Below are 27714 nucleotides of genomic sequence, written 5' to 3'. Positions count from 1 at the left end.
AAACCAAAACAAAAAAAACCATTAGTCCACATCGGAAAATTGTGGCGGCAGGACCACTGTAATCCCCATGAGTAACCGCTGTAATCCCCATGAGTAACCGCTATAATCCCCTGAGTAACCGCTATAATCCCCTGAGTAAACGCTATAATCCCCATGAATAACTGCTATAATCCCCATGAATAACCACTATAATCCCCTGAGTAACCGCTATAATCCCCATGAGTAACCGCTATAATCCCCATGAGTAACCGCTATAATCCCCACGAGTAACCGCTATAATCCCCCGAGTAACTGCTATAATCCCCATGAGTAACCGCTATAATCCCCCCGAGTAACCGCTACAATCCCCTGAGCAACCACAAAAATCCCCATGAATAACCGCTATAATCCCCTGAGCAACAACTATAATCTCCATGAGTAACCGCTATAATCCCCTGAGTAACCGCTATAATCCCCATGAGTAACCACTATAATCCCCTTGAGTAACAGCTATAATCCCCTGAGTAACCGCTATAATCCCCTGAGTAACCACTATAATCCCCATGAGTAACCACTATAATCCCCCTGAGTAACCACTATAATCCCCCTGAGTAACTGCTATAATCCTCCTGAGTAACTGCTATAATCCTCCTGAGTAACCGCTATAATCCTCTGAGTAACCGCTATAATACCCATGAGTAACCGCTATAATCCCCTGAGTAACCGCTATAATCTCCCGAGTAACCGCTATAATCCCCTGAGTAACCGCTATAATCCCCATGAGCAGAGGTGTAAAAACCAGGTCCAGAAAGTAAAAATCCAAACCATGTATTTGCTCCACTCATGCACTACACAAGCAGATTCTAGTCAACACCACTCCTCAGATAGGTAGGGAAAACTAGCTAATGAAATCAGATGGTTTAGTGACATGGTTGGAGCAAATACACGGTTTGGACATTTACTTTGTGGACCTGGTTTTTACAACTCTGCCCATGAGTAACCACTATAATCCCCTGAGTAACCTCTATAATCCCCTGAGTGAAAGTGTTCGTTCTGCATTTGTTTCTGATCACATCCTTGGTGGTATGCATTTGCATCATGCCTTTTGTTGGTCTGTACCTTTTACTGTCATGAAAAGAGAGGTCACAGGCTGGCATTGTGGAAAGGTTGACGACCTAGTGAATCTAAAGTCATTTTCCTATTAGGTATGATGGCTTCGTACCATGCCTGAGTATAATTGCCCCCTCCATGCCCCCAATGCTCAGTTTTCACATTAGTGATGTTGTTCTGTACCTGAGTACACTTGTGTATCTACACACTCTGATACAGTAGGTGGTAGTCTGCAGCTGGTTGGTTTGGATCCGCCAATAAACACAAGAAGAAGGAGCATCCGAGTAACATGGCAGTCTATTCCGCTGCCTACCAATACGGGGATCGCTGGTTCGAATCCCTGTGTTACCTCCGGCTTGGTCGGGCATCCCTACAGATACAACTGGCCGTGTCTGTGGGTATGTGTCCTGGTCACTGCACTAACGCATCCTCTGGTCGGTCGGGGTCCCTGTTCGGGGGGAGGGGGAACTGGGGGTAATAGCGTGATCCTCCCACGCGCTACATCCCCCTGGTGAAACTCCTCACTGTCAGGTGAAAGGAAGCAGCTGGTGACTCCACATGTATAGGAGGAGACATGTGGTAGTCTGCAGAGTGGGTGGAGCAGTGACCAGGATGGCTCGGAAGAGTGGCCAAGTGCAATTAGGGAGGAAAAGGGGGGGGATCCTTAATAAAGAAACACAAAGAAGAAGCGTATGCTTGCGTCATCAACTACGGGACATTTGTTTATGTTGTCGTTCCAGTGTAGAAAAGCGGACCAACTGCAACATCCCAAGCCCGTACAGTGGAGTCGACCGTCGCGCTGTCCACTATTATTGATGTATTTTGGGGACGGTGTCAAGAAAGACACTTGGCTTGCCTTCCTACGTTATCAGCAGTGCAGTTCAGAGGATGAGCTCAGATGATGTCACATAGCGGTCCACTTCCGTGTTTTGGTACAGTAGCTTTCGCAACTGATGCGAACCGTACCCGAGTACACATGAACCGTACTCGAGACCACCTTTTCAAGTGGACCCGGGCACGGATCAACGAACTGTTCCCGGCTACAGTATTCACACTAATCAAATGAGCTGGACTTTTTTTCTTTTTTTGATTTTGAGATACTTTATTGATTTTTTTTTTTAATTATTATTTGGGATCAAGTGTACTTGAATCCGGGCCCAAGTCCCTCTCGTGAAAGCCTCCTAACATTCTACACCAGCCAAAATGTGTGGGCAGAGAGTGAGACATCTGGGAAAGCTTGGTAATCTTCCGAGGTGACTGGTAATGGTAAAACGACCAAACACCTGCCTCAGCTAAACAGATACCAGGATAAAGCAGATGGTTGTCTCTCTGCCCCCCACCCCCCACCCCCCGTATCCTGACCAAAGCCACATTCATTCAAATGTTAAGACCATTTTCAAGCACCTTTCCAAAAAGTCTAAAATGATTAAAGTGTAACTCCAGTACATTGCTGTCAATACTTTTAAAAGCAACTAAACAATCTGTGTGTGTGTGCAGGACTACATCATAAAACCCCTCAAGACAACTGGGTTGACAGTGGTTACTTGCTGTTGGAGAAACTCCGTTTTCTTTGCTCATTACACAATACACTGATGAGCCAAAACATTATGACCACCTGCCTAATATGCTGTTGGTCCTGCATGTGCCGCCAGAACAGCACCGACCCACCGAGACATGGACTCTACAACACCACTGAAGGTGTCCTGTGGTATTTGGCAACACAACATTACCAGCAGACCCTTCAAGTCCTGTAAATTGCGAGGTGGAGCCACCTTGGATCGGACTTACCAGTCCAGCACATCCCACAGATCTCAATCAGATTGAGGTCTGTAGAATTTGGAGGCCAGGGCAACACCTTGAACACTTCCTCATGGTCCTCAGACCATTCCAGAACCATGTGTGCAGTGTGGCAGGGAGCATTGTCCTGCTGAAAGAGGCCGCTGCCATCAGGAACACCACTGGTATGAAAGGGTGGACCTGGTCTGCAACATGTTTAGGTAGGTGGCACATGTCAAATTGACATCCATATGAATGGCTGGACCCAGGGTTTCCCAGCAGAACATTGCCCGCAGCATCACACTCCCTCCACCAGCTTGTCATCTCCCCACATTGTCTTGTCGTCCATCCTGGTGCCATCGCTTCCCCAGGTAGACGACGCACACGTAGATGGCCCTCCATGTGATCTAAAAGAAAACAGGACTCATTGGACCAGGTGACCCTCCACTGCTCCAGCATCCAGTTCTGACACCCGTGTGTCCATTGTAGGCTTTTTCAACGGTCAAGAGTGGTCATCATGGGCACTCTGACCGGTCTGCAGCTATGCAGCCCCATATGCAGCAGAGTATGATGCACTCTGTGTCGTGCCACATTCCTCCAGTAACCATCATTAAAATGTTCTGTGACTTGGGCCACAGTAGACCTTCTGTCGGTTCAGACCAGATGGGATAGCCTTCGTTGCCCTCATGCATCGATGAGCCTTGGACACCCAACACCCTGTAGCCGGTTTGTAGTTTGTCCCTCCTCGGACCACTGCTGACCGGGAGCCCCCCACAAGCCTTGCTGTTTCAGAGATTCTGTGACCAGTCTGCTTTACCACTGCCCATTTCTCCTGCATCCAGCATGTTGGTACGAGAACTGGTTGTTCTCTTACCCACACCTGGACACGTGCCCTGGTCTGGAGATGATCAGTGTTACTGGTTCGCCTGTGAGTGGTCATAATGTTTTGGCTCATCAGTGTAGTCATAGCTTTTCCATTTGAAGTGCGTGCAAGATTCTTTGTGCATTGTTTTTATTATTTTGAAGTTGTGTCATTTCCACTCAGCATCTCTTGTTTACAGCTTCAGAAATTGTATAAAAATTATTTGGAGGGAACAATGTTCATATTCCACCCTCTTTATTATTCCTGCTAGCCCAGCCGCTTCCCCTCACTCCTCTCTGCTCCCAGTAGACTGTGCGGTGTTCAGATGTCGCTCTCCTCCATGTCTGCCTGTCCTGTGTGTGTGTGTGTGTGATGTTGTGTAGTCATAAAAACTGTAGACATGATGTTTGTGCATGTGAATGTGGCACTGTGCTGTAGTTAATTTTGTTGATGTTGTTAAAAATCAGCTGTTTTTTGTTCTAAATTGACACACACACACATCTTTCTTGCCTCATTTCACTCACAGAGTTGCATCATGATATTTCCTTTTTCTACTGTTCTCTCTCTCTGTCTGTCTGTCTGTCTCTCTCTCTCTCTCTGTCTGTGTCTCTCTGTCTGTCTGTCTGTTTCTCTCTCTCTCTGTCTGTGTCTCTGTCTGTCTGTCTGTCTGTCTCTCTCTCTCTCTCTGTCTGTGTCTCTCTGTCTGTCTGTCTGTTTCTCTCTCTCTCTCTCTGTGTCTGTGTCTCTCTCTGTCTGTCTGTCTGTTTCTCTCTCTCTTTGTCTGTCTCTATCTGTCTCTGTCTGTCTGTCTCTCCCTCTGTTTCTGTCTGTCTCTTGCTCTCTCTCTCTCTCTCTCTCTCTCTCTCTCTCTCTCTCTCTCTCTCTCTCTCTCTCTCTCTCTCTCTCTCTCTCTCTCTCTCTCTCTCTCTCTTTCTCTCTCTGTCCGTCTGTCTCTCTCTCTGTCTGTCTGTCTGTCTGTCTCTGTCTGTCTGTCTGTCTGTCTGTCTCTCTCTGTTGGTCTGTCTGTCTCGCTCTCCTTTTTTAATGCACACACTTAGTTGTGATTCTGTTGTTGCTAGGTAACGGGTTAAACTCTGCGCAGAATGGAGACAGGAACAGCCCTGCAGACAGGCAGTCCACTATGCCCCCTAGTGTCCCCATACGGAAAGACAGGAAAGACATACCGGTAAGCAAACAAGGCTCTACAGCGCCACCGTTAACTGCTTATGTAATTTCAGATTTGGCACACGGGAGCGCAGTTTGAATTCATTTACATAACATTTTATGTAGCTTGTGCTCCTGATTTCTGCAGTTTGGTGAGCTCATGAGCTCTCCGGAGGAAATGTCTCCTCAACTTCCTGTCATGCACTATTATACTGGGTGCTGGAAAACAACTTCCTGTCACACAGTATTATACCGGGTGCTGGAAAACAACTTCCTGTCATGCACTATTATACTGGGTGCTGGAAAACAACTTCCTGTCCAGTTTTGGTACATTCTGAGGACTGATTAGAAAATGAAAAATGTTCAAGCTACACAACTGGCCAAATAAACATTGTAACAAAAGAACCAACATGTTGCACTGCAAAGTCAACTTCCTGTAAATAATGTAAAGGTTTGTTAAATGATTTGTCTGTCTGCTGAACATGTCGATATGTTTTCTTTCCATGACATCAACAGGATAACTGTGCTGTCGGTTGATATGAACAGGATAGCTGTGCTGTCAATTTATATGTATAGGATAGGTGTGCTGTCAGTTGATACGTATAGGATAGCTGTGCTGTCAGTTGATATGAACAGGATAGCTGTGCTGTCAGTTGACATGTATAGGATAGCTGTGCTGTCAGTTGATATGTATAGGATAGCTGTGCTGTCAGTTGATATGTATAGGATAGCTGTGCTGTCAGTTGATACGTGTAGGATAGCTGTGCTGTCAGTTGACATGTATAGGATAGCTGTTCTGTCAGTTGATATGAAGAGGATAGCTGTGCTGTCAGTTGATATGTATAGGATAGCTGTTCTGTCAGTTGATATGAAGAGGATAGCTGTGCTGTCAGTTGATATGAACAGGATAGCTGTGCTGTCGGTTGATATGAACAGGATAGCTGTGCTGTCAGTTTATATGTATAGGATAGGTGTGCTGTCAGTTGATACGTATAGGATAGCTGTGCTGTCAGTTGATATGAACAGGATAGCTCTGCTGTCAGCTGATATGAACAGGATAGCTGTGCTGTCAGTTGATATGAACAGGATAGCTGTGCTGTCAGTTGATATGAAAGGATAGCTGTGCTGTCAGTTTATATGTATAGGATAGCTGTGCTGTCAGTTGATACGTATAGGATAGCTGTGCTGTCAGTTGATATGTATAGGATAGCTGTGCTGTCAGCTGATAGGATAGCTGTGCTGTCAGTTGATATGAACAGGATAGCTGTGCTGTCAGTTTATATGTATAGGATAGCTGTGCTGTCAGTTGACATGTATAGGATAGCTGTGCTGTCAGTTGATATGAACAGGATAGCTGTGCTGTCAGTTGATATGTATAGGATAGCTGTGCTGTCAGTTGATATGAAGAGGATAGCTGTGCTGTCAGTTGATATGTATAGGATAGCTGTGCTGTCAGTTGACATGTATAGGATAGCTGTGCTGTCAGTTGATATGAAAGGATAGCTGTGCTGTCAGTTGATATGTATAGGATAGCTGTGCTGTCAGTTGATATGTATAGGATAGCTGTGCTGTCAGTTGACATGTATAGGATAGCTTCGCTGTCAGTTGATATGTATAGGATAGCTGTGCTGTCAGTTGATACATGTAGGATAGCTGTGCTGTCAGTTGACATGTATAGGATAGCTGTTCTGTCAGTTGATATGAAGAGGATAGCTGTGCTGTCAGTTGACATGTATAGGATAGCTGTGCTGTCAGTTGATATGTATAGGATAGCTGTGCTGTCAGTTGACATGTATAGGATAGCTGTGCTGTCAGTTGATACGTGTAGGATAGCTGTGCTGTCAGTTGACATGTATAGGATAGCTGTGCTGTCAGTTGATATGTATAGGATAGCTGTGCTGTCAGTTGATACGTGTAGGATAGCTGTGCTGTCAGTTGACATGTATAGGATAGCTGTTCTGTCAGTTGATATGAAGAGGATAGCTGTGCTGTCAGTTGACATGTATAGGATAGCTGTGCTGTCAGTTGACATGTATAGGATAGCTGTTCTGTCAGTTGATATGAAGAGGATAGCTGTTCTGTCAGTTGATATGAAGAGGATAGCTGTGCTGTCAGTTGACATGTATAGGATAGCTGTGCTGTCAGTTGATATGTATAGGATAGCTGTGCTGTCAGTTGATATGTATAGGATAGCTGTGCTGTCAGTTGATACGTGTAGGATAGCTGTGCTGTCAGTTGACATGTATAGGATAGCTGTTCTGTCAGTTGATATGAAGAGGATAGCTGTGCTGTCAGTTGATATGTACAGGATAGCCGTGCTCTCAGTTGATATGTATAGGATAGCTGTGCTGTCAGTTGATATGTATAGGATAGCCGTGCTCTCAGTTGATATGAATGGGATAGCCGTGCTCTCAGTTGATATGAATGGGATAGCTGTGCTGTCAGTTGACATGTATAGGATAGCTGTGCTGTCAGTTGACATGTATAGGATAGCTGTGCTGTCAGTTGATACGTATAGGATAGCTGTGCTGTCAGTTGACATGTATAGGATAGCTGTGCTGTCAGTTGACATGTATAGGATAGCTGTTCTGTCAGTTGATATGAAGAGGATAGCTGTGCTGTCAGTTGATATGTATAGGATAGCTGTGCTGTCAGTTGATATGAAGAGGATAGCTGTGCTGTCAGTTGATATGTGTAGGATAGCTGTGCTGTCAGTTGATATGTATAGGATAGCTGTGCTGTCAGTTGATATGAAGAGGATAGCTGTTCTGTCAGTTGATATGAAGAGGATAGCTGTGCTGTCAGTTGACATGTATAGGATAGCTGTGCTGTCATTTGATATGTATAGGATAGCTGTGCTGTCAGTTGATATGTATAGGATAGCTGTGCTGTCAGTTGATACGTGTAGGATAGCTGTGCTGTCAGTTGACATGTATAGGATAGCTGTTCTGTCAGTTGATATGAAGAGGATAGCTGTGCTGTCAGTTGATATGAATGGGATAGCTGTGCTGTCAGTTGATATGTATAGGATAGCTGTGCTGTCAGTTGATATGTGTAGGATAGCCGTGCTCTCAGTTGATATGAATGGGATAGCTGTGCTCTCAGTTGATGGTCTTATAATGGGTAGCGTGTATGTTAAACAATATTTTAAGGTAGTACCATTCTGTCTTTGCCCCTACTTTGTTGATTTATGTGTTGTATCAACATTTATGACCTCAGTAATGTATGTGTTAGTGCTCACTGACTGTGTGTGTGACTCTGTGTGTGCCTTTCTATCTTTGTGCCACCTCTTTTCTCAGAAGCCCATCAGTAACGGCCTGCCACCCACACCCAAAGTCCATGTAAGTGGCCTGTGAGCAGAATGTTGTGTTGTGGCTGAGTGATTGGAGGGTGTATTGAAAGCCAAACTGAGCCATGGAACAAATACAAATAAGCTGCTCTGAGCTGATGACCAGCATCCCTGCGACCCTGAGCGCAGGATAAGCGGTTCAGATAATGGATGGCTGGATGGATGGATGGATTGATGGATGGAGCTGATGTTACATTCTGTACAAGTCATCCAGCAGGGTGAAGGATAGTGACTGTCATTTCCATGTGATATGCAGATGGTTCATCTAGTGAGGCTGCAATGAAAGGTTTGCCTCATTGGCAGTAATATCAACAACAACAAAAACTGACAAATTATCAAGCAAATTCGCAGCCGTCATGGCTAATGAATGTTTGAGCTTCGTTAAATGAAGTTAGTCAGAAGCAGCCTTCACATTTGACATTTTGAGCAAAATCAACATCACTAAACAAAAAAAATCGGAAGCCGCAGATTTACAAAGAATGACTGGCCAATTATTGCATAACACAGTATGGCGGTACTAGTGACTCATTTACAGGTACATTGCTTGAAATGAGCATGACATCATGACTGCTGGGATAGGCTCCAGCATCCCCGCGACCCGCATAGCAGGATAAGCAGTTTGGATAATGGATGGATGGATGGATGGATGGATGGATGGATGGATGGATGGATGTGACTGTGCTGCTAGGGAAAAGAATGAGACCTGTTTGTGTTGACAGTAACAAATGTCATCACTGTCTTGGTTTGTGAGTGCTTTGTCATGTTCTTACCTGTCAGAAATACTCTGTTTGGTGAACGTTGTGCAAATACTAGTATTACTACTAATAATGTTACTACTTCCTTTGACCAAGGAAAGCTTTTTTTATACCATTGAACGTTTGTGAATCATATAACCATGTTTAGTGTGTGTCTAACCTTTACCTCTGATCTCCAGATGGGGGCATGTTTTTCTAAGGTGTTCAATGGCTGTCCTTTGAAGATCCATTGTGCCACTTCCTGGATCAACCCCGACACCAGAGGTAACCAGCTGGAACGTGGATACACTGTAGGGCAACATCACTTCGTTTCCTTTTTTTTTGGTGGATCCCCCCCCCCGCCCCTTTTCTCCCCAGTTGTACCTGGCCAATCACCCCAGTCTTCTGAGCCGTCCCGGTCTCTGCTCCACCCCCTCTGCTGATCCGGGGAGGGCTGCAGACTACCACATGTCTCCTCCCATACAAGTGGAGTCACCAGCTGCTTCTTGTCACCTGACAGTGAGGAGTTTCACCAGGGGGACGTAGCGCGTGGGAGGCTCACGCTATTCCCCCCCAGTTCCCCCTCCCCCCTGAACAGGCACCCTGACTGACCAGAGGAGGCGCTAGTGCAGCGACCAGGACACATACCCACCTCTGGCTTCCACCCAGAGACACGGACAATTGTGTCTTTAGGGACACCCGACCAAGCCAGTGGTAACAAAGGGATTCGAACCAGTGACCAGTGATCCCTGTGTTGGTTGAAAATGGAATAGACCGCTACGCTACCTGGACGCCCCCATCACTTCATTATTCTAAATGTCATTGCTTCCTAGTTCAACTAGATTAATGTTAGTGTGCTGACCAGTTGGAAAACCACATGCAAGGCATTGTGGGAGTTGGGGAAAGAACTTTACTGCTGCTGTGTGTTATAATAACCAGTAAGTGTTGCTCATCATGACTTATTGCTTCATTGTAATGATTACCGGTGTGTGTGTGTGTGTGTGTGTGTGTGTGTGTGTGTGTGTGTGTGTGTGTGTGTGTGTGTGTGTGTGTGTGTGTGTGTGTGTGTGTGTGTTTCAGATCAGTATTTGATATTTGGAGCTGAGGAGGGGATCTACACACTCAACTTGAATGAGCTACATGAGACGTCAATGGAACAGGTGCAAAGCTGCGATGTTTTCATGATATGACAGCATCCTGCTCACAACTGACTGGTGGCAGGTGTTTATAAGTCCCTGCATGTAATAAAACCTCCTTGCTTCTGTAAGGAAGGTCATGCAGTTAGAAGGAAAAGATGCAAAAAAAAAAAAAAGATGGAAAAATCTAAAAAGATGCAGCTTTTTAATTTTTTTCAACTGTCAACTTCTGTCATCAGCGATGAATGTTTAACACTGAGCTCTTAACCAGCGGTGGTTGTTTTAACACTGAGATCTTAACCAGCGGTGGTTGTTTTAACACTGAGCTCTTAACCAGCGGTGGTTGTTTTAACACTGAGATCTTAACCAGCGGTGGTTGTTTTAATGTTGAGATTTTAACCAGCGGTGGTTGTTTTAATGTTGAGATATTAACCAGCGGTGGTTGTTTTAATGTTGAGATTTTAACCAGCGGTGGTTGTTTTAATGTTGAGATTTTAACCAGCGGTGGTTGTTTTAATGTTGAGATATTAACCAGCGGTGGTTGTTTTAATGTTGAGATATTAACCAGCGGTGGTTGTGTTAATGTTGAGATTTTAACCAGCGGTGGTTGTTTTAATGTTGAGATTTTAACCAGCGGTGGTTGTTTTAATGTTGAGATTTTAACCAGCGGTGGTTGTTTTAATGTTGAGATATTAACCAGCGGTGGTTGTTTTAATGTTGAGATTTTAACCAGCGGTGGTTGTTTTAATGTTGAGATATTAACCAGCGGTGGTTGTTTTAATGTTGAGATATTAACCAGCGGTGGTTGTTTTAATGTTGAGATTTTAACCAGCGGTGGTTGTTTTAATGTTGAGATATTAACCAGCGGTGGTTGTTTTAATGTTGAGATTTTAACCAGCGGTGGTTGTTTTAATGTTGAGATTTTAACCAGCGGTGGTTGTTTTAACACTGAGATCTTAACCAGCGGTGGTTGTTTTAATGTTGAGATTTTAACCAGCGGTGGTTGTTTTAACACTGAGATCTTAACCAGCGGTGGTTGTTTTAATGTTGAGATATTAACCAGCGGTGGTTGTTTTAATGTTGAGATTTTAACCAGCGGTGGTTGTTTTAATGTTGAGATATTAACCAGCGGTGGTTGTTTTAATGTTGAGATTTTAACCAGCGGTGGTTGTTTTAATGTTGAGATATTAACCAGCGGTGGTTGTTTTAATGTTGAGATTTTAACCAGCGGTGGTTGTTTTAATGTTGAGATATTAACCAGCGGTGGTTGTTTTAATGTTGAGATTTTAACCAGCGGTGGTTGTTTTAATGTTGAGATTTTAACCAGCGGTGGTTGTTTTAACACTGAGATCTTAACCAGCGGTGGTTGTTTTAATGTTGAGATTTTAACCAGCGGTGGTTGTTTTAACACTGAGATCTTAACCAGCGGTGGTTGTTTTAATGTTGAGATATTAACCAGCGGTGGTTGTTTTAATGTTGAGATTTTAACCAGCGGTGGTTGTTTTAATGTTGAGATATTAACCAGCGGTGGTTGTTTTAATGTTGAGATTTTAACCAGCGGTGGTTGTTTTAATGTTGAGATATTAACCAGCGGTGGTTGTTTTAATGTTGAGATTTTAACCAGCGGTGGTTGTTTTAACACTGAGATCTTGACCAGCGGTGGTTGTTTTAATGTTGAGATTTTAACCAGCGGTGGTTGTTTTAATGTTGAGATATTAACCAGTGGTGGTTGTTTTAACACTGAGATCTTAACCAGCGGTGGTTGTTTTAACACTGAGATCTTAACCAGCGGTGGTTGTTTTAACACTGAGATCTTAACCAGCGGTGGTTGTTTTAATGTTGAGATATTAACCAGCGGTGGTTGTTTTAATGTTGAGATATAAACCAGCGGTGGTTGTTTTAATGTTGAGATTTTAACCAGCGGTGGTTGTTTTAACACTGAGATCTTAACCAGCGGTGGTTGTTTTAATGTTGAGATATTAACCAGCGGTGGTTGTTTTAATGTTGAGATATTAACCAGCGGTGGTTGTTTTAATGTTGAGATTTTAACCAGCGGTGGTTGTTTTAATGTTGAGATTTTAACCAGCGGTGGTTGTTTTAATGTTGAGATTTTAACCAGCGGTGGTTGTTTTAATGTTGAGATATTAACCAGCGGTGGTTGTTTTAACACTGAGATCTTAACCAGCGGTGGTTGTTTTAATGTTGAGATTTTAACCAGCGGTGGTTGTTTTAATGTTGAGATTTTAACCAGCGGTGGTTGTTTTAATGTTGAGATTTTAACCAGCGGTGGTTGTTTTAATGTTGACATTTTAACCAGCGGTGGTTGTTTTAATGTTGAGATTTTAACCAGCGGTGGTTGTTTTAATGTTGAGATATTAACCAGCGGTGGTTGTTTTAATGTTGAGATTTTAACCAGCGGTGGTTGTTTTAACACTGAGATCTTGACCAGCGGTGGTTGTTTTAATGTTGAGATTTTAACCAGCGGTGGTTGTTTTAATGTTGAGATATTAACCAGCGGTGGTTGTTTTAACACTGAGATCTTAACCAGCGGTGGTTGTTTTAACACTGAGATCTTAACCAGCGGTGGTTGTTTTAACACTGAGATCTTAACCAGCGGTGGTTGTTTTAATGTTGAGATATTAACCAGCGGTGGTTGTTTTAATGTTGAGATATTAACCAGCGGTGGTTGTTTTAATGTTGAGATTTTAACCAGCGGTGGTTGTTTTAACACTGAGATCTTAACCAGCGGTGGTTGTTTTAATGTTGAGATATTAACCAGCGGTGGTTGTTTTAATGTTGAGATATTAACCAGCGGTGGTTGTTTTAATGTTGAGATTTTAACCAGCGGTGGTTGTTTTAATGTTGAGATTTTAACCAGCGGTGGTTGTTTTAATGTTGAGATTTTAACCAGCGGTGGTTGTTTTAATGTTGAGAAAATAACCAGCGGTGGTTGTTTTAACACTGAGATCTTAACCAGCGTTGGTTGTTTTAATGTTGAGATTTTAACCAGCGGTGGTTGTTTTAATGTTGAGATTTTAACCAGCGGTGGTTGTGTTAATGTTGAGATATAAACCAGCGGTGGTTGTGTTAATGTTGAGATATAAACCAGCGGTGGTTGTTTTAATGTTGAGATATTAACCAGCGGTGGTTGTTTTAATGTTGATATTTTAACCAGCGGTGGTTGTTTTAATGTTGAGATTTTAACCAGCGGTGGTTGTTTTAATGTTGAGATTTTAACCAGCGGTGGTTGTTTTAACACTGAGATCTTAACCAGCGGTGGTTGTTTTAATGTTGAGATATTAACCAGCGGTGGTTGTTTTAATGTTGAGATATTAACCAGCGGTGGTTGTTTTAATGTTGAGATATTAACCAGCGGTGGTTGTTTTAATGTTGAGATTTTAACCAGCGGTGGTTGTTTTAATGTTGAGATTTTAACCAGCGGTGGTTGTTTTAATGTTGAGATTTTAACCAGCGGTGGTTGTTTTAATGTTGAGATTTTAACCAGCGGTGGTTGTTTTAATGTTGAGATTTTAACCAGCGGTGGTTGTTTTAATGTTGAGATATTAACCAGCGGTGGTGGTTTTAATGTTGAGATATTAACCAGCGGTGGTTGTGTTAATGTTGAGATATAAACCAGCGGTGGTTGTTTTAATGTTGAGATATTAACCAGCGGTGGTTGTTTTAATGTTGATATTTTAACCAGCGGTGGTTGTTTTAATGTTGAGATTTTAACCAGCGGTGGTTGTTTTAATGTTGAGATATTAACCAGCGGTGGTTGTTTTAATGTTGAGATATTAACCAGCGGTGGTTGTTTTAATGTTGAGATATTAACCAGCGGTGGTTGTTTTAATGTTGAGATTTTAACCAGCGGTGGTTGTTTTAACACTGAGATCTTAACCAGCGGTGGTTGTTTTAATGTTGAGATTTTAACCAGCGGTGGTTGTTTTAATGTTGAGATATTAACCAGCGGTGGTTGTTTTAATGTTGAGATTTTAACCAGCGGTGGTTGTTTTAATGTTGAGATTTTAACCAGCGGTGGTTGTTTTAATGTTGAGATTTTAACCAGCGGTGGTTGTTTTAATGTTGAGATTTTAACCAGCGGTGGTTGTTTTAATGTTGAGATTTTAACCAGCGGTGGTTGTTTCCTCTCTGAATCTGTTTGCAGCTCTTCCCTCGGCGGTGCACTTGGCTTTATGTCATGAACAACTGTCTCCTGTCCATATCGGGTGAGACTGGATATCTGAAGCACAGTAATGTATGGTGGAACTTGCTGTCTCTCTGTGAGGTGACATTGTGGTCAGTTTGTAGCTGCTCATAAGCTGCTCATAAGCTGCTCATAAGGCTTCATAGTCATGGTATGAGCAGTGATTAAGATGATAATCCCAGTTGTTTACTTTAACATTATTATCATTGTACATTGTAATTATTGGCTTATGTTTGTTGCTACAAGGTATTTTTACTGCTTCAGTAAACACTGATTTTTAATCCTCTGCTCTGCTCGTCTCTTCTCAACCCCCCTCCCGCTGACAGGCAAAGCCTCCCAGCTGTACTCCCACAGTCTGACTGGTTTGTTTGAACATGCCAGGCAGATGCAGAAGTTACCAGTCGCCATTCCCACACACAAACTGCCAGATAAGATGATTCCAAGGTATGTCAGTCATCAACCAACGCTGGTTGTGTTCACACATCTACTTATTAATGTCAGCCTGGACAATCTAAGCTGTAAAATTACACATCTTCATCGTGAGTGAAAGTCAAATGGATCTTAACTATCATTTAACTTGACTGCTGATCACATCATGAGTTTATCAGGGCTTCTGAGTAAGATGAGTACAATGTCCTTAATGAAATACAATATATGTGAGGCATCCGGGTGGCGTGGCAGCCTATTCCGTTGCCTACCAACATGGGGATCGCCAGTTCGAATCCCTGTGTTACCTCTAGCTTGGTCGGGCGTCCCCACAGACGCAATTGGCCGTGTCTACATGTGGGGAGCCAGATGTGGGTATGTGTCCTGGTCGCTGCACTAGCGCCTCCTCTGGTCGGTCAGGGTGCCTGTTCAGGGGGGGGGGGGGGACTGGGGGGAATAGCGTGATCCGCCCATGCGCTACGTCCCCCTGGTGAAACTCCTCACTGTCAGGTGAAAAGAAGCGGCTGGTGTCTCCACATGTATGGGAGGAGACATGTGGTAATCTTGCAGCCCTCCCCAGATCAGCAGAGGGGGTGGAGCAGAGACCAGGACGGCTTGGAAGAGGGGGGTAATTTGCCAAGTACAATTGGAGAGAAAAGGGGGGGGGTCCAAAATAAATAGATAAATAGAATATATGTGCATGTAAACAGGTTTTCTATTCTAATGAAGAATTTTTTCTGAAATGAGAAAAAAATTGTTCAATTCTCATCAAAAGGATCTTTGTTCATTTCTTATTACCCAGCTACTGTCTCACTGCCTGTACAGATCATACAAACTGGAGAAAATGAGAATGATAAACAAATTTGTCAGGAAGACACTCCCCAAGAACCCTCAAGGAGCTCATGAAAATGTCCTCCTGCGTAGAAAAGATGGCATAGTAGGAGCATATCCAGACACCAGACAACATCCAAACACACATTCAAACCCTACACACAGGAGAATTGTGCCAAAAAAATCCAATGCATCCAAAACAAGTTATTTTCTAGTAAGCCAGGACAGTATAAGTGAGAGACAGGGAACATGGAAGGGATGATAGCTGTGAGTTAGTTATTAGCTGAGATGCAGAAGAAGCTGAGTAACACTGCACAGTGACCTGCTGAGAGTCCTGCAGCACCACGAGTGTGTGTTACTCCATATAATGTCTTCAGAATAATTCATTGAATATATAGATTTTGTACTTGCAGTCGTTCTTTTATTACACTTATTCGACACTAATTTCTCTTCATATCCCATCGCAGGAAATTTGCTGTGTCCAATAAGATTCCAGACACCAAAGGGTGCCAGAAGTGCTGCGTAGGTAAGTGATTTATTTAAGGTTGGATTTCTTTTTTCATATTGTGATCATTGAAGCAGTCTCATGGTTCCTCTGAGTGTTATTTATGAGTGTTTGAAGTATGTAGCTGTGCCTGTGTACCCATATGTGAGTGTATGGATGTATATATGTAAATATGTGTGTATTTGTATATGTATGTATGTATTAGCGCATTCACGACTGCTGCATATTAGTAGTCGAGTAGTCAGTTAATCATGGGAGATATATCACATTTTTTTTCACCCAATAACAACAACAAATTCTCATCAAAAGGTCTCAAATACAACCAGTAAAGGGTTAACTAATGTAAGCGGGACCAGCCTAGGGGTAGAGGAAAAAGCAGAGTCCTCGATTGGCTCCGAGACGCTGTTTACAAATGAGCCACAATCTGATTGGACTACACCCCCAGCCAGCTTCTCTGAGCTGGAGATGGTGTTTGACTGCAGTAACACGACTGCTTTCTTGCAGGTATGACCGTGTTCTGGTGACTTTCAACCGAGTGCGTCCATGGTTGTCATGGTGACAACAGCTGTTGAAAAGCCTAAAAGCCTTAAATTATCTGAAATTGGATGTTCAGTACGGGCGGGACGGTGGCCCAGTGGTTACTGCGGTCGCCTCACCGCAAGAAGGTCCTGGGTTCGAGCCCCGGGGTAGTCCAACCTTGGGGGTCGCCCGGGTCATCCTCTGTGTGGAGTTTACATGTTCTCCCCGTGTCTGCGTGGGTTTCCTGCGGGTGCTCCGGTTTCCTCCCACAGTCCAAAGACATGTAGGTCAGGTGAATCGGACTTACTAAATTGTCCCTAGGTGTGTGTGTGTGTGGTGTGTGTGTGTGTAGGGGGGGGGGGTCCTGTGATGGTCTGGCAACCTGTCCAGGGTGTTTCCCCGCCTTCTGCCCAATGACTGCTGGGACAGGCTCCAGCATCCCGCAACTCTAATTACGGTTGTATAAAATGGATGGATGCCCAGTACAGTGTATAAAATGGATGGATGCCCAGTACAGTGTATAAAATGGATGGATGCTCAGTACAGTATATCAAATGGATGGATGCTCAGTACAGTGTATAAAATGGATGGATGCCCAGTACAGTGTATAAAATGGATGGATGCTCAGTACAGTATATCAAATGGATGGATGGTCAGTACAGTGTATAAAATGGATGGATGTTCAGTACAGTGTATAAAATGGATGGATGCCCAGTACAGTGTATAAAATGGATGGATGCTCAGTACAGTATATCAAATGGATGGATGGTCAGTACAGTGTATAAAATGGATGGATGCCCAGTACAGTGTATAAAATGGATGGATGCTCAGTATAGTATATCAAATGGATGGATGCTCAGTACAGTATATAAAATGGATGGATGTTCAGTACAGTGTATAAAATGGATGGATGCTCAGTACAGTATATAAAATGGATGGATGTTCAGTATAGTATATCAAATGGATGGATGCTCAGTACAGTATATCAAATGGATGGATGCTCAGTATAGTATATCAAATGGATGGATGCTCAGTACAGTATATAAAATGGATGGATGTTCAGTACAGTATATAAAATGGATGGATGCTCAGTACAGTGTATAAAATGGATGGATGCCCAGTACAGTGTATAAAATGGATGGATGCTCAGTACAGTGTATAAATGGATGGATGCCCAGTACAGTGTATAAAATGGATGGATGCCCAGTACAGTATATAAAGTGGATGGATGCCCAGTACAGTATATAAAGTGGATGGATGCCCAGTACAGTATATAAAGTGGATGGATGCCCAGTACAGTATATAAAATGGATGGATGCCCAGTACAGTGTATAAAATGGATGGATGTTCAGTACAGTGTATAAAATGGATGGATGCTCAGTGCAGTATATAAAATAGATGAATACTCAGTACAGTATATAAAATGGATGGATGCTCAGTACAGTATATAAAGTGGATGGATGCCCAGTACAGTGTATAAAATGGATGGATGCACAGTACAGTATATAAAATGGATGGATGCTCAGTACAGTATATAAAATGGATGGATGCTCAGTACAGTATATAAAGTGGATGGATGCCCAGTACAGTATATAAAATGGATGGATGCACAGTACAGTATATAAAATGGATGGATGCTCAGTACAGTATATAAAATGGATGGATGCCCAGTACAGTGTATAAAGTGGATGGATGCCCAGTACAGTGTATAAAATGGATGGACGCACAGTACAGTATGTAAAATTTGATGGATGCACAGTACAGTATATAAAATGGATCGATGCTCAGTACAGTGTATAAAATGGATGGATGCCCAGTACAGTGTATAAAGTGGATGGATGCCCAGTACAGTGTATAAAATGGATGGACGCACAGTACAGTATGTAAAATTTGATGGATGCACAGTACAGTATATAAAATGGATGGATGTTCAGTACAGTGTATAAAATGGATGGATGCTCAGTGCAGTATATAAAATAGATGAATACTCAGTACAGTATATAAAATGGATGGATGCTCAGTACAGTATATAAAGTGGATGGATGCCCAGTACAGTGTATAAAATGGATGGATGCACAGTACAGTATATAAAATGGATGGATGCTCAGTACAGTATATAAAATGGATGGATGCTCAGTACAGTATATAAAGTGGATGGATGCCCAGTACAGTATATAAAATGGATGGATGCACAGTACAGTATATAAAATGGATGGATGCTCAGTACAGTGTATAAAATGGATGGATGCACAGTACAGTATATAAAATGGATCGATGCTCAGTACAGTATATAAAATGGATGGATGCGAGCGTCCAAGGGGTAAGGCATTCATTAGGCCACCCTTACCCGAGGGATAGTGGGTGTAGATCGGTGCAGTGTTCGGGGACTCGTCGTTCTCCAGCGACCCCTCTGGCCCACCCGGGCGCCTGCAGCCAAGCAACTGAAAGCATTCTCCCTATGCCTCCTTCGCGGCCTGAAGGTGATGCAATCCATGCAAGGCTTCAGTGTGTAAAATAGCGAGAGCAGCCGACACGAGTTTGAAGGAAGCTGGTGTTTCGACTATCTCCTTCCTGTGGAAACATGAGCCAGGGGAGTTATTCGACAAGAGTTCCGGCCATATGCCATTGGGTTAATTGGGTGGGATAAGGGGAGAAACTAGAAATAAATTTATAGAAAAAAAAATGGATGGATGCTCTACAGTGTTTAAAATGGATGGATGCTCAGTACAGTATGTAAAATGGATGGATGCTCTACAGTGTTTAAAATGGATGGATGCTCAGTACAGTATGTAAAATGGATGGATGCTAAGTACACTGTATAAAATAGATGGGTCCGCGGTGGTGTAGCGGTCTAAGCATCGGCTTTGTGTTGATGCAGTTGCCCACTGGGGACCGGGATTCGCACCTCGGTCTCATCAGATCCAACTATGGCCGGACTCGATGAAGCAGAAATAATAATTGGCAACGCTGTCTTGGGGAGGGAGGTGGAGTGTGTGGAGAAAAAGCCGAACTAAATTGGGAGAAAAGGAAAAATCAGAAATAAATTTATAGAAGAGAAAAAGAAGAAAAAAATAGTAAAATGGATGGATGCTCAGTACAGTATATAAAATGGATGGATGCTCGGTACAGTGTGTAAAATAGATGGATGCTCAGTACCGTGTATAAAATTGGATGGATGCTCAGTACAGTATATAAAATGGATGGATGCTCAGTACAGTGTGTAAAATAGATGGATGCTCAGTACCGTGTATAAAATTGGATGGATGCTCAGTACAGTATATAAAATGGATGGTTGCTCAGTACCGTGTATAAAATGGATGGATGCTCAGTACCGTGTATAAAATGGATGGGTGCTCAGTACGGTATATAAGATAGATGGATGCTCAGTACAGTGTATAAAATTGGATGGATGCTCAGTACAGTGTATAAAATGGATGGGTGCTCAGTACAGTGTATAAAATGGATGGATGCTCAGTACAGTATATAAAATAGATGGATGCTCAGTACAGTGTATAAAATTGGATGGATGCTTAGTACAGTATATATTCGTCTGGTCCTTTTCGTCCAACATTTTGTAAATTAAACTGTATCGCCAGCAAGAAACGTTCACATTTCTTGATGTGCTTTTTTAATATGGGGAACACAGATTAGCAGATCAGCTGTCGCCTAATAAGGAATTTGACATCATAACGTTACAGGTTGAATAATTGAACATGGGTCACTTTCTGACTGAGGATAACGGTATAAAACACAGCTGCAGTTTGGAAATGTCATGACAGGTGAATGACAGTTTAACTTAGCTAAATTGTTAGCATATGGAAACCAACTAAATGGTTAGCATATGGAAACCAACTCCAGGCCCTATGACCGACACCACAGTCACTCCGGTAATATGATAAGACTCTCCTGTAGTTTTACATTGTATTAACTGGACTTTATATGTTTATGTTTATTAAACTCCAATTCAAAGAACATTTAAAATTAATAGACAGCAATGGCCCAACTAGCCATTAGCTCAAATCGGCTAAGAATCATATCTATATTGACTGGACACAGTAGAATTATATCTATATTGACTGGACACAGTAGAATCATATCTATATTGAATGGACACAGTAGAATAATATCTATATTGACTGGACACAGTAAAATTATATCTATATTGAATGGACACAGTAGAATCATATCTATATTGACTGGACACAGTAGAATTATATCTATATTGACTGGACACAGTAGAATTATATCTATATTGACTGGACACAGTAGAATCATATCTATATTGAATGGACACAGTAGAATCATATCTATATTGAATGGACACAGTAGAATTATATCTATATTGAATGGACACAGTAGAATCATATCTATATTGAATGGACACAGTAGAATCATATCTATATTGACTGGACACAGTAGAATTATATCTATATTGACTGGACACAGTAGAATCATATCTATATTGACTGGACACAGTAGAATCATATCTATATTGAATGGACACAGTAAAATTATATCTATATTGAATGGACACAGTAGAATTATATCTATATTGACTGGACACAGTAGAATTATATCTATATTGACTGGACACAGTAGAATTATATCTATATTGACTGGACACAGTAGAATCATATCTATATTGAATGGACACAGTAGAATCATATCTATATTGACTGGACACAGTAGAATTATATCTATATTGACTGGACACAGTAGAATCATATCTATATTGAATGGACACAGTAGAATCATATCTATATTGACTGGACACAGTAGAATTATATCTATATTGACTGGACACAGTAGAATCATATCTATATTGACTGGACACAGAAGAATTATATCTATATTGAATGGACACAGTAGAATCATATCTATATTGACTGGACACAGAAGAATTATATCTATATTGATTGGAAACAGTAGAATTATATCTATATTGACTGGATACAGTAGACATATATATTGACTAGACACAATAGAATCAAAGCTATATTGACTGGACACAGTAGAATTATATCTATATTGACTGGACACAATAGAATTATATCTATACTGACTGGACACAGTAGAATTATATCTATATTGAATGGCCACAGTAGAATTATATCTGTATTGACTGGACACAATAGAATTATATCTGTATTGACTGGATACAGTAGAATTATATCTATATTGACTGGACACAGAAGAATTATATCTATATTGACTGGACACAGTAGAATTATATCTATACTGACTGGACACAGTAGAATTATATCTATATTGACTGGACACAGTAGAATTATATCTATATTGACTGGACACAGTAGAATTATATCTATATTGACTGGACACAATAGAATTATATCTATACTGACTGGACACAGTAGAATTATATCTATATTGACTGGACACAGTAGAATTATATCTATATTGACTGGACACAGTAGAATCATATCTATATTGACTGGACACAGAAGAATTATATCTATATTGAATGGACACAGTAGAATCATATCTATATTGACTGGACACAGAAGAATTATATCTATATTGATTGGAAACAGTAGAATTATATCTATATTGACTGGATACAGTAGACATATATATTGACTAGACACAATAGAATCAAAGCTATATTGACTGGACACAGTAGAATTATATCTATATTGACTGGACACAATAGAATTATATCTATACTGACTGGACACAGTAGAATTATATCTATATTGAATGGCCACAGTAGAATTATATCTGTATTGACTGGACACAATAGAATTATATCTGTATTGACTGGATACAGTAGAATTATATCTATATTGACTGGACACAGAAGAATTATATCTATATTGACTGGACACAGTAGAATTATATCTATATTGACTGGACACAGTGGAATTATGTGTGTGTGTATGTATGTACACTACCGTTCAAAAGTTTGGGATCACCCAAACAATTTTGTGTTTTCCATGAAAAGTCACACTTATTCACCACCATATGTTGTGAAATGAATAGAAAATAGAGTCAAGACATTGACAAGGTTAGAAATAATGATTTGTATTTGAAATAAGATTTTTTTTACATCAAACTTTGCTTTCGTCAAAGAATCCTCCATTTGCAGCAATTACAGCATTGCAGACCTTTGGCATTCTAGCTGTTAATTTGTTGAGGTAATCTGGAGAAATTGCACCCCACGCTTCCAGAAGCAGCTCCCACAAGTTGGATTGGTTGGATGGGCACTTCTTTGAGCAGATTGAGTTTCTGGAGCATCACATTTGTGGGGTCAATTAAACGCTCAAAATGGCCAGAAAAAGAGAACTTTCATCTGAAACTCGACAGTCTATTCTTGTTCTTAGAAATGAAGGCTATTCCATGCGAGAAATTGCTAAGAAATTGAAGATTTCCTACACCGGTGTGGACTACTCCCTTCAGAGGACAGCACAAACAGGCTCTAACAGGTACTATTTAATGAAGATGCCAGTTGGGGACCTGTGAGGCCTCTGTTTCTCAAACTAGAGACTCTAATGTACTTATCTTCTTGCTCAGTTGTGCAACGCGGCCTCCCACTTCTTTTTCTACTCTGGTTAGAGCCTGTTTGTGCTGTCCTCTGAAGGGAGTAGTACACACCGGTGTAGGAAATCTTCAATTTCTTAGCAATTTCTCGCATGGAATAGCCTTCATTTCTAAGAACAAGAATAGACTGTCGAGTTTCAGATGAAAGTTCTCTTTTTCTGGCCATTTTGAGCGTTTAATTGACCCCACAAATGTGATGCTCCAGAAACTCAATCTGCTCAAAGAAGTGCCCATCCAACCAATCCAACTTGTGGGAGCTGCTTCTGGAAGCGTGGGGTGCAATTTCTCCAGATTACCTCAACAAATTAACAGCTAGAATGCCAAAGGTCTGCAATGCTGTAATTGCTGCAAATGGAGGATTCTTTGACGAAAGCAAAGTTTGATGTAAAAAAAATCTTATTTCAAATACAAATCATTATTTCTAACCTTGTCAATGTCTTGACTCTATTTTCTATTCATTTCACAACATATGGTGGTGAATAAGTGTGACTTTTCATGGAAAACACAAAATTGTTTAGGTGATCCCAAACTTTTGAACGGTAGTGTATGTATGTATGTGTGTGTGTGTGTGTGTGTGTGTGTGTGTGTGTGTGTGTGTGTGTGTGTGTATGTATGTATGTATGTATGTATGTATGTATGTATGCATGTATGCATGTGTGTGTGTGTGTGTAGGTATGTGTGTGTGTGTGTGTGTGTGTGTGTGTATGTATGTATGTATGTATGTATGTGAGTGTGTATGTATGTGTGTTTAGGTATGTATGTGTGTGTAGGTATGTATGTATGTGAGTGTGTATGTATGTGTGTATGCATGTGTGTGTATGTATGTACGTATGTGTGTGTGTGTATGTATGTGTGTGTGTGTGTGTGTGTATGTATGTGTGTGTGTGTGTGTGTGTGTATGTATGTATGTATGTATGTATGTATGTATGTATGTGTGTGTGTGTGTGTGTATGTATGTGTGTATGCATGTATGTACATGTTTAACTATCCTTGTTCGGACCAAATTACCACACAAGGATAGCAAAACCTGACAGCGCGTAGCTTGTGTGGACCTTTCAGAGGTCCGCACAAGGAAAAGGGTCTATTTTAGGGTTAGTATTTGGTTTTAGAGTTACGGTTAGAATCTGTATTGACTGGATACAGTAGAATTATATCTATATTGAATGGACACAGTAGAATTATCTACACACAATACCCCATAATGAAAAAGTGAAAAAGGTTTTGTAGAAATGTTTGCAAATTTATTAAAAATAAAAAACTGAAATATTGCATGTACATAAGCATTCACACCCTTTGCTATGACACTCAAAACTGAGCTCAGGTTCATCCTGTTTCCACTGATCATCCTTGAGATGCTTCTACATCTTGATTGGAGTCCACCTGTAGTAAATTCAATTGATGGGACATGATTTGGAAAGGCACACACCTGTCTCTATAAGGTCCCACTGTTGACAGTGCATGTCAGAGCAGAAACCAAGCCATGAAGTCAAAGGAATTGTCTGTGGACCTCCGAGACAGGATTGTATCGAGGCACAGATCTGGGGAAGGGTACAGAAAAAATTCTACAGCTTTGAAGGTCCCGAAGAGCACAGTGGTCTCCATCATTCTTAAATGGAAGAAGTTTGGATCCACCAGGACTCTTCCTAGAGCTGGCCGCCCAGCCAAACTGAGCAATTGGGGGAGAAGGGCCTTGGTCAGGGAGGTGACCAAGAACCCGATGGTCACTCTGACAGAGCTCCAGCGTTCCTCTGTGGAGATGGGAGAACCTTCCAGAAGGACAACCATCTCTGCAGCACTCCACCAATCAGGCCTTTATGGTAGAGTGGCCAGACGGAAGCCTCTGCTCAATAAAAGGCACATGACAGCCCGCTTGGAGTTTGCCAGAAAGCACCTAAAGGACTCTCAGACCATGAGAAACAAGATTCTCTGGTCTGATGAAACCAAGATTGAACTCTTTGACCTGAATGCCAAACGTCGCGTCTGGAGGAAACCAGGCACCTCTCATCACCTTGCTAATACCATCCCTACAGTGGAGCATGGTGGTGGCAGCATCATGCTGTGGGGATGTTCTCCAGCGGCAGGAACTGGGAGACTAGTCAGGATCGAGGGAAAGATGAATGGAGCAAAGTACAGAGAGATCCTTGATGAAAACCTGCTCCAGAGTGCTCAGGACCTCAGACTGGGGCGAATGTTTACCTTTCAACACGACAACGACCCTAAGCACACAGCCAAGACCACGAAGGAGTGGCTTCGGGACAAGTCTGTGAGTGTCCTTGAGTGGCCCAGCCAGAGCCCAGACTTGGACCCCATTGGACATCTCTGGAAAGACCTGAAAATAGCTGTGCAGCGACGCTCCCCATCTAACCTAACAGAGCTGGAGAGGATCTGCAGAGAAGAATGGGAGAAATACCCCAAATATAGGTGTGCCAAGCTTGTAGCTTCATACCCAAGAAGACTTGAGGCTGTAATCGCTGCTGCCAAGGGTGCCTCAACCAAGTACTGAGTAAAGGCTGTGAATACTTATGTACATGCAATATTTCAGTTTTTTATTTTTAATAAATTTGCAAAAATTTCCACAAAACCTTTTTCACTTTGCCATTATGGGGTATTGTGTGTAGATTGATGAGGGAAAAAGGAATTTAATCCATTTTGGAACAAGGCTGTAACATAACAACATGTGGGGGAAGTGAAGGGGTGTGAATACTTTCCGGATGCACTGTCGCTCAGAGGCCCTTGCTGCCGATCGACCCGGTCCCGGCTCTGTTCTGTCCTGCCCCACAATGGTGGAATGAACTCCCCACTGATGTCAGGACAGCGGAGTCGCTGCCCATCTTTCGGCGCAGGTTGAAAACTCACCTCTTTAAGAACTACTACCCTGTTACTTGTTCTTACCACTTATTGTATTCACTCATTTAAAAAAAAAACTATTAGCTAACCCAAAGAAACAAAACGCACTTCATTTACACAATAATACCCTGTCCACGTTTGATGGAATGCTTGGTACAAAATATACTTAAAAGAATGCAACAGCACAACATAAGTACAACTTGAACATCCATCATCCAAACCGCTTATCCTGCTCTCAGGGTCGCAGGATGCTGGTGCCTATCCCAGCAGTCATTGGACGGCAGGCACACACACACACACACACACACACACACACACACACACACACACACACACACCTAGGGACAATATAGTACGGCCGAGTCATCTGACCTACATGTCTTTGAGTCACCTGACCTACATGTCTTTGGACTGTGGGAGGAAACCGGAGCCCCCGGAGGAAACCCACACAGACACGGGGAGAACATGCAAACTCCACACAGAGGACGACCCGGGACGACCCCCAAGGTTGGACTACCCCGGGGCTCGAACCCAGGACCTTCTTGCTGTGAGGCAACCGCGCTAACCACCGTGCCACCCACAACTTGAACAAATCCCCCCCCCTTTTTTTTTTCTCCCCAATTGTATTTGGCCATTTACTCCTCTCTTTCAAGCTGTCCTGGTCTCTGCTGCACCCCCTCTGCTGACCCGGGAAGGGCTGCAGACTACCACATGCCTCCTTCAAGATTCAAGCGTTTTATTTGTCACATACACACAAGTACAAGTCCCGAGGGCAGTGAAATGAAAAAAGGTACAAACTCCAAAGATGTGCAAACAACAAAGTACAACAGGTACACACAAGTGGCTGGCAACTCCACATGCCGCTTCTGATACATGTGGAGTCACCAGCCACTTCTCTTCACCTGACAGTGAGGAGTTTCACCAGGGGGACGTAGCATCTGGGAGGATCACGCTATTCCCCCAGTTCCCCCCTCACCCCGAACAGGCGCCCCGACCGACCAAAGGAGGAGCTAGTGTAGCGACTGTCCTGCTTCCCACCTGCAGACACAGCCAATTATGTCTGTAAGGACGCCCGACCAAGTCAGAGATAACACAGGGATTCGAACCGCTGATCCCCGTGTTGGTAGGCAACAGAATAGACCGCCACGCCACCTGAATGACCTCAACTTGAACAAATCTAATGTACTGTAAACACAGTGCAAAGAAATCCAATCAAAATTATGATAGAAAGAGTATGTGGTGTCATTGTGTTCTTACACTCTTTAACACACATGACTTCGGCCATCATGGGGCGACACCACAATACAGTGTTCAAACATAATTACTGAGTGTCAGTTGCTGCTGTTTCTTTTACAGTGCGTAACCCCTACACAGGCCATAAGTACCTCTGTGGAGCCTTCCAGTCCAGCATCATCCTGTTGGAGTGGGTGGAGTCAATGCAAAAGTTCATGCTCATAAAGGTCAGTGGTCTATTTCCCCACTTTCCATGGAAAACTCCTCGTTTTGGGAGCGCTTCCCCCTCCTATAAATCCTTTACTCACAAAGCTTCAGTACAGTAGCGAAAGACATCCAGATGATGAACATGTGTACTTTTGTAACTTGAATATTTAGGCATTCAAGGGCTCTTACCCGAACTGACTTAGTCAGTGATGTTTTGGTCAGGTGTGCGCTCTCCAGGTTGTTGATGTGTGAGCTTTTGGTAATGAGCTGATTT

At 42.4% G+C, this 27714-nt stretch overlaps 1 protein-coding gene across 1 annotated transcript in view; it reads left to right on the top strand.

Annotated features, from left to right (window-relative positions):
* The window catches only part of LOC130122381 (mitogen-activated protein kinase kinase kinase kinase 3-like), a 150824-nt gene that overhangs the window by 107454 nt on the left and 15656 nt on the right, over positions 1-27714 (top strand). The window contains exons 20-27 of the mRNA XM_056291257.1: positions 4807-4913; positions 8191-8232; positions 9175-9259; positions 10055-10134; positions 14276-14336; positions 14641-14758; positions 16039-16097; positions 27357-27460. Coding sequence (XP_056147232.1) covers positions 4807-4913; positions 8191-8232; positions 9175-9259; positions 10055-10134; positions 14276-14336; positions 14641-14758; positions 16039-16097; positions 27357-27460 — 656 coding nt within the window. The remainder of the gene's footprint in view (positions 1-4806; positions 4914-8190; positions 8233-9174; positions 9260-10054; positions 10135-14275; positions 14337-14640; positions 14759-16038; positions 16098-27356; positions 27461-27714) is intronic.

This window comes from Lampris incognitus, chromosome 13, assembly GCF_029633865.1.
Source record: "Lampris incognitus isolate fLamInc1 chromosome 13, fLamInc1.hap2, whole genome shotgun sequence".
In the NCBI taxonomy this organism is placed as follows: Eukaryota; Metazoa; Chordata; class Actinopteri; order Lampriformes; family Lampridae; genus Lampris; species Lampris incognitus.
The sequence above is the reverse complement of the archived record's forward strand: the minus strand, read 5'-3'. Positions and strand labels throughout refer to the sequence as shown.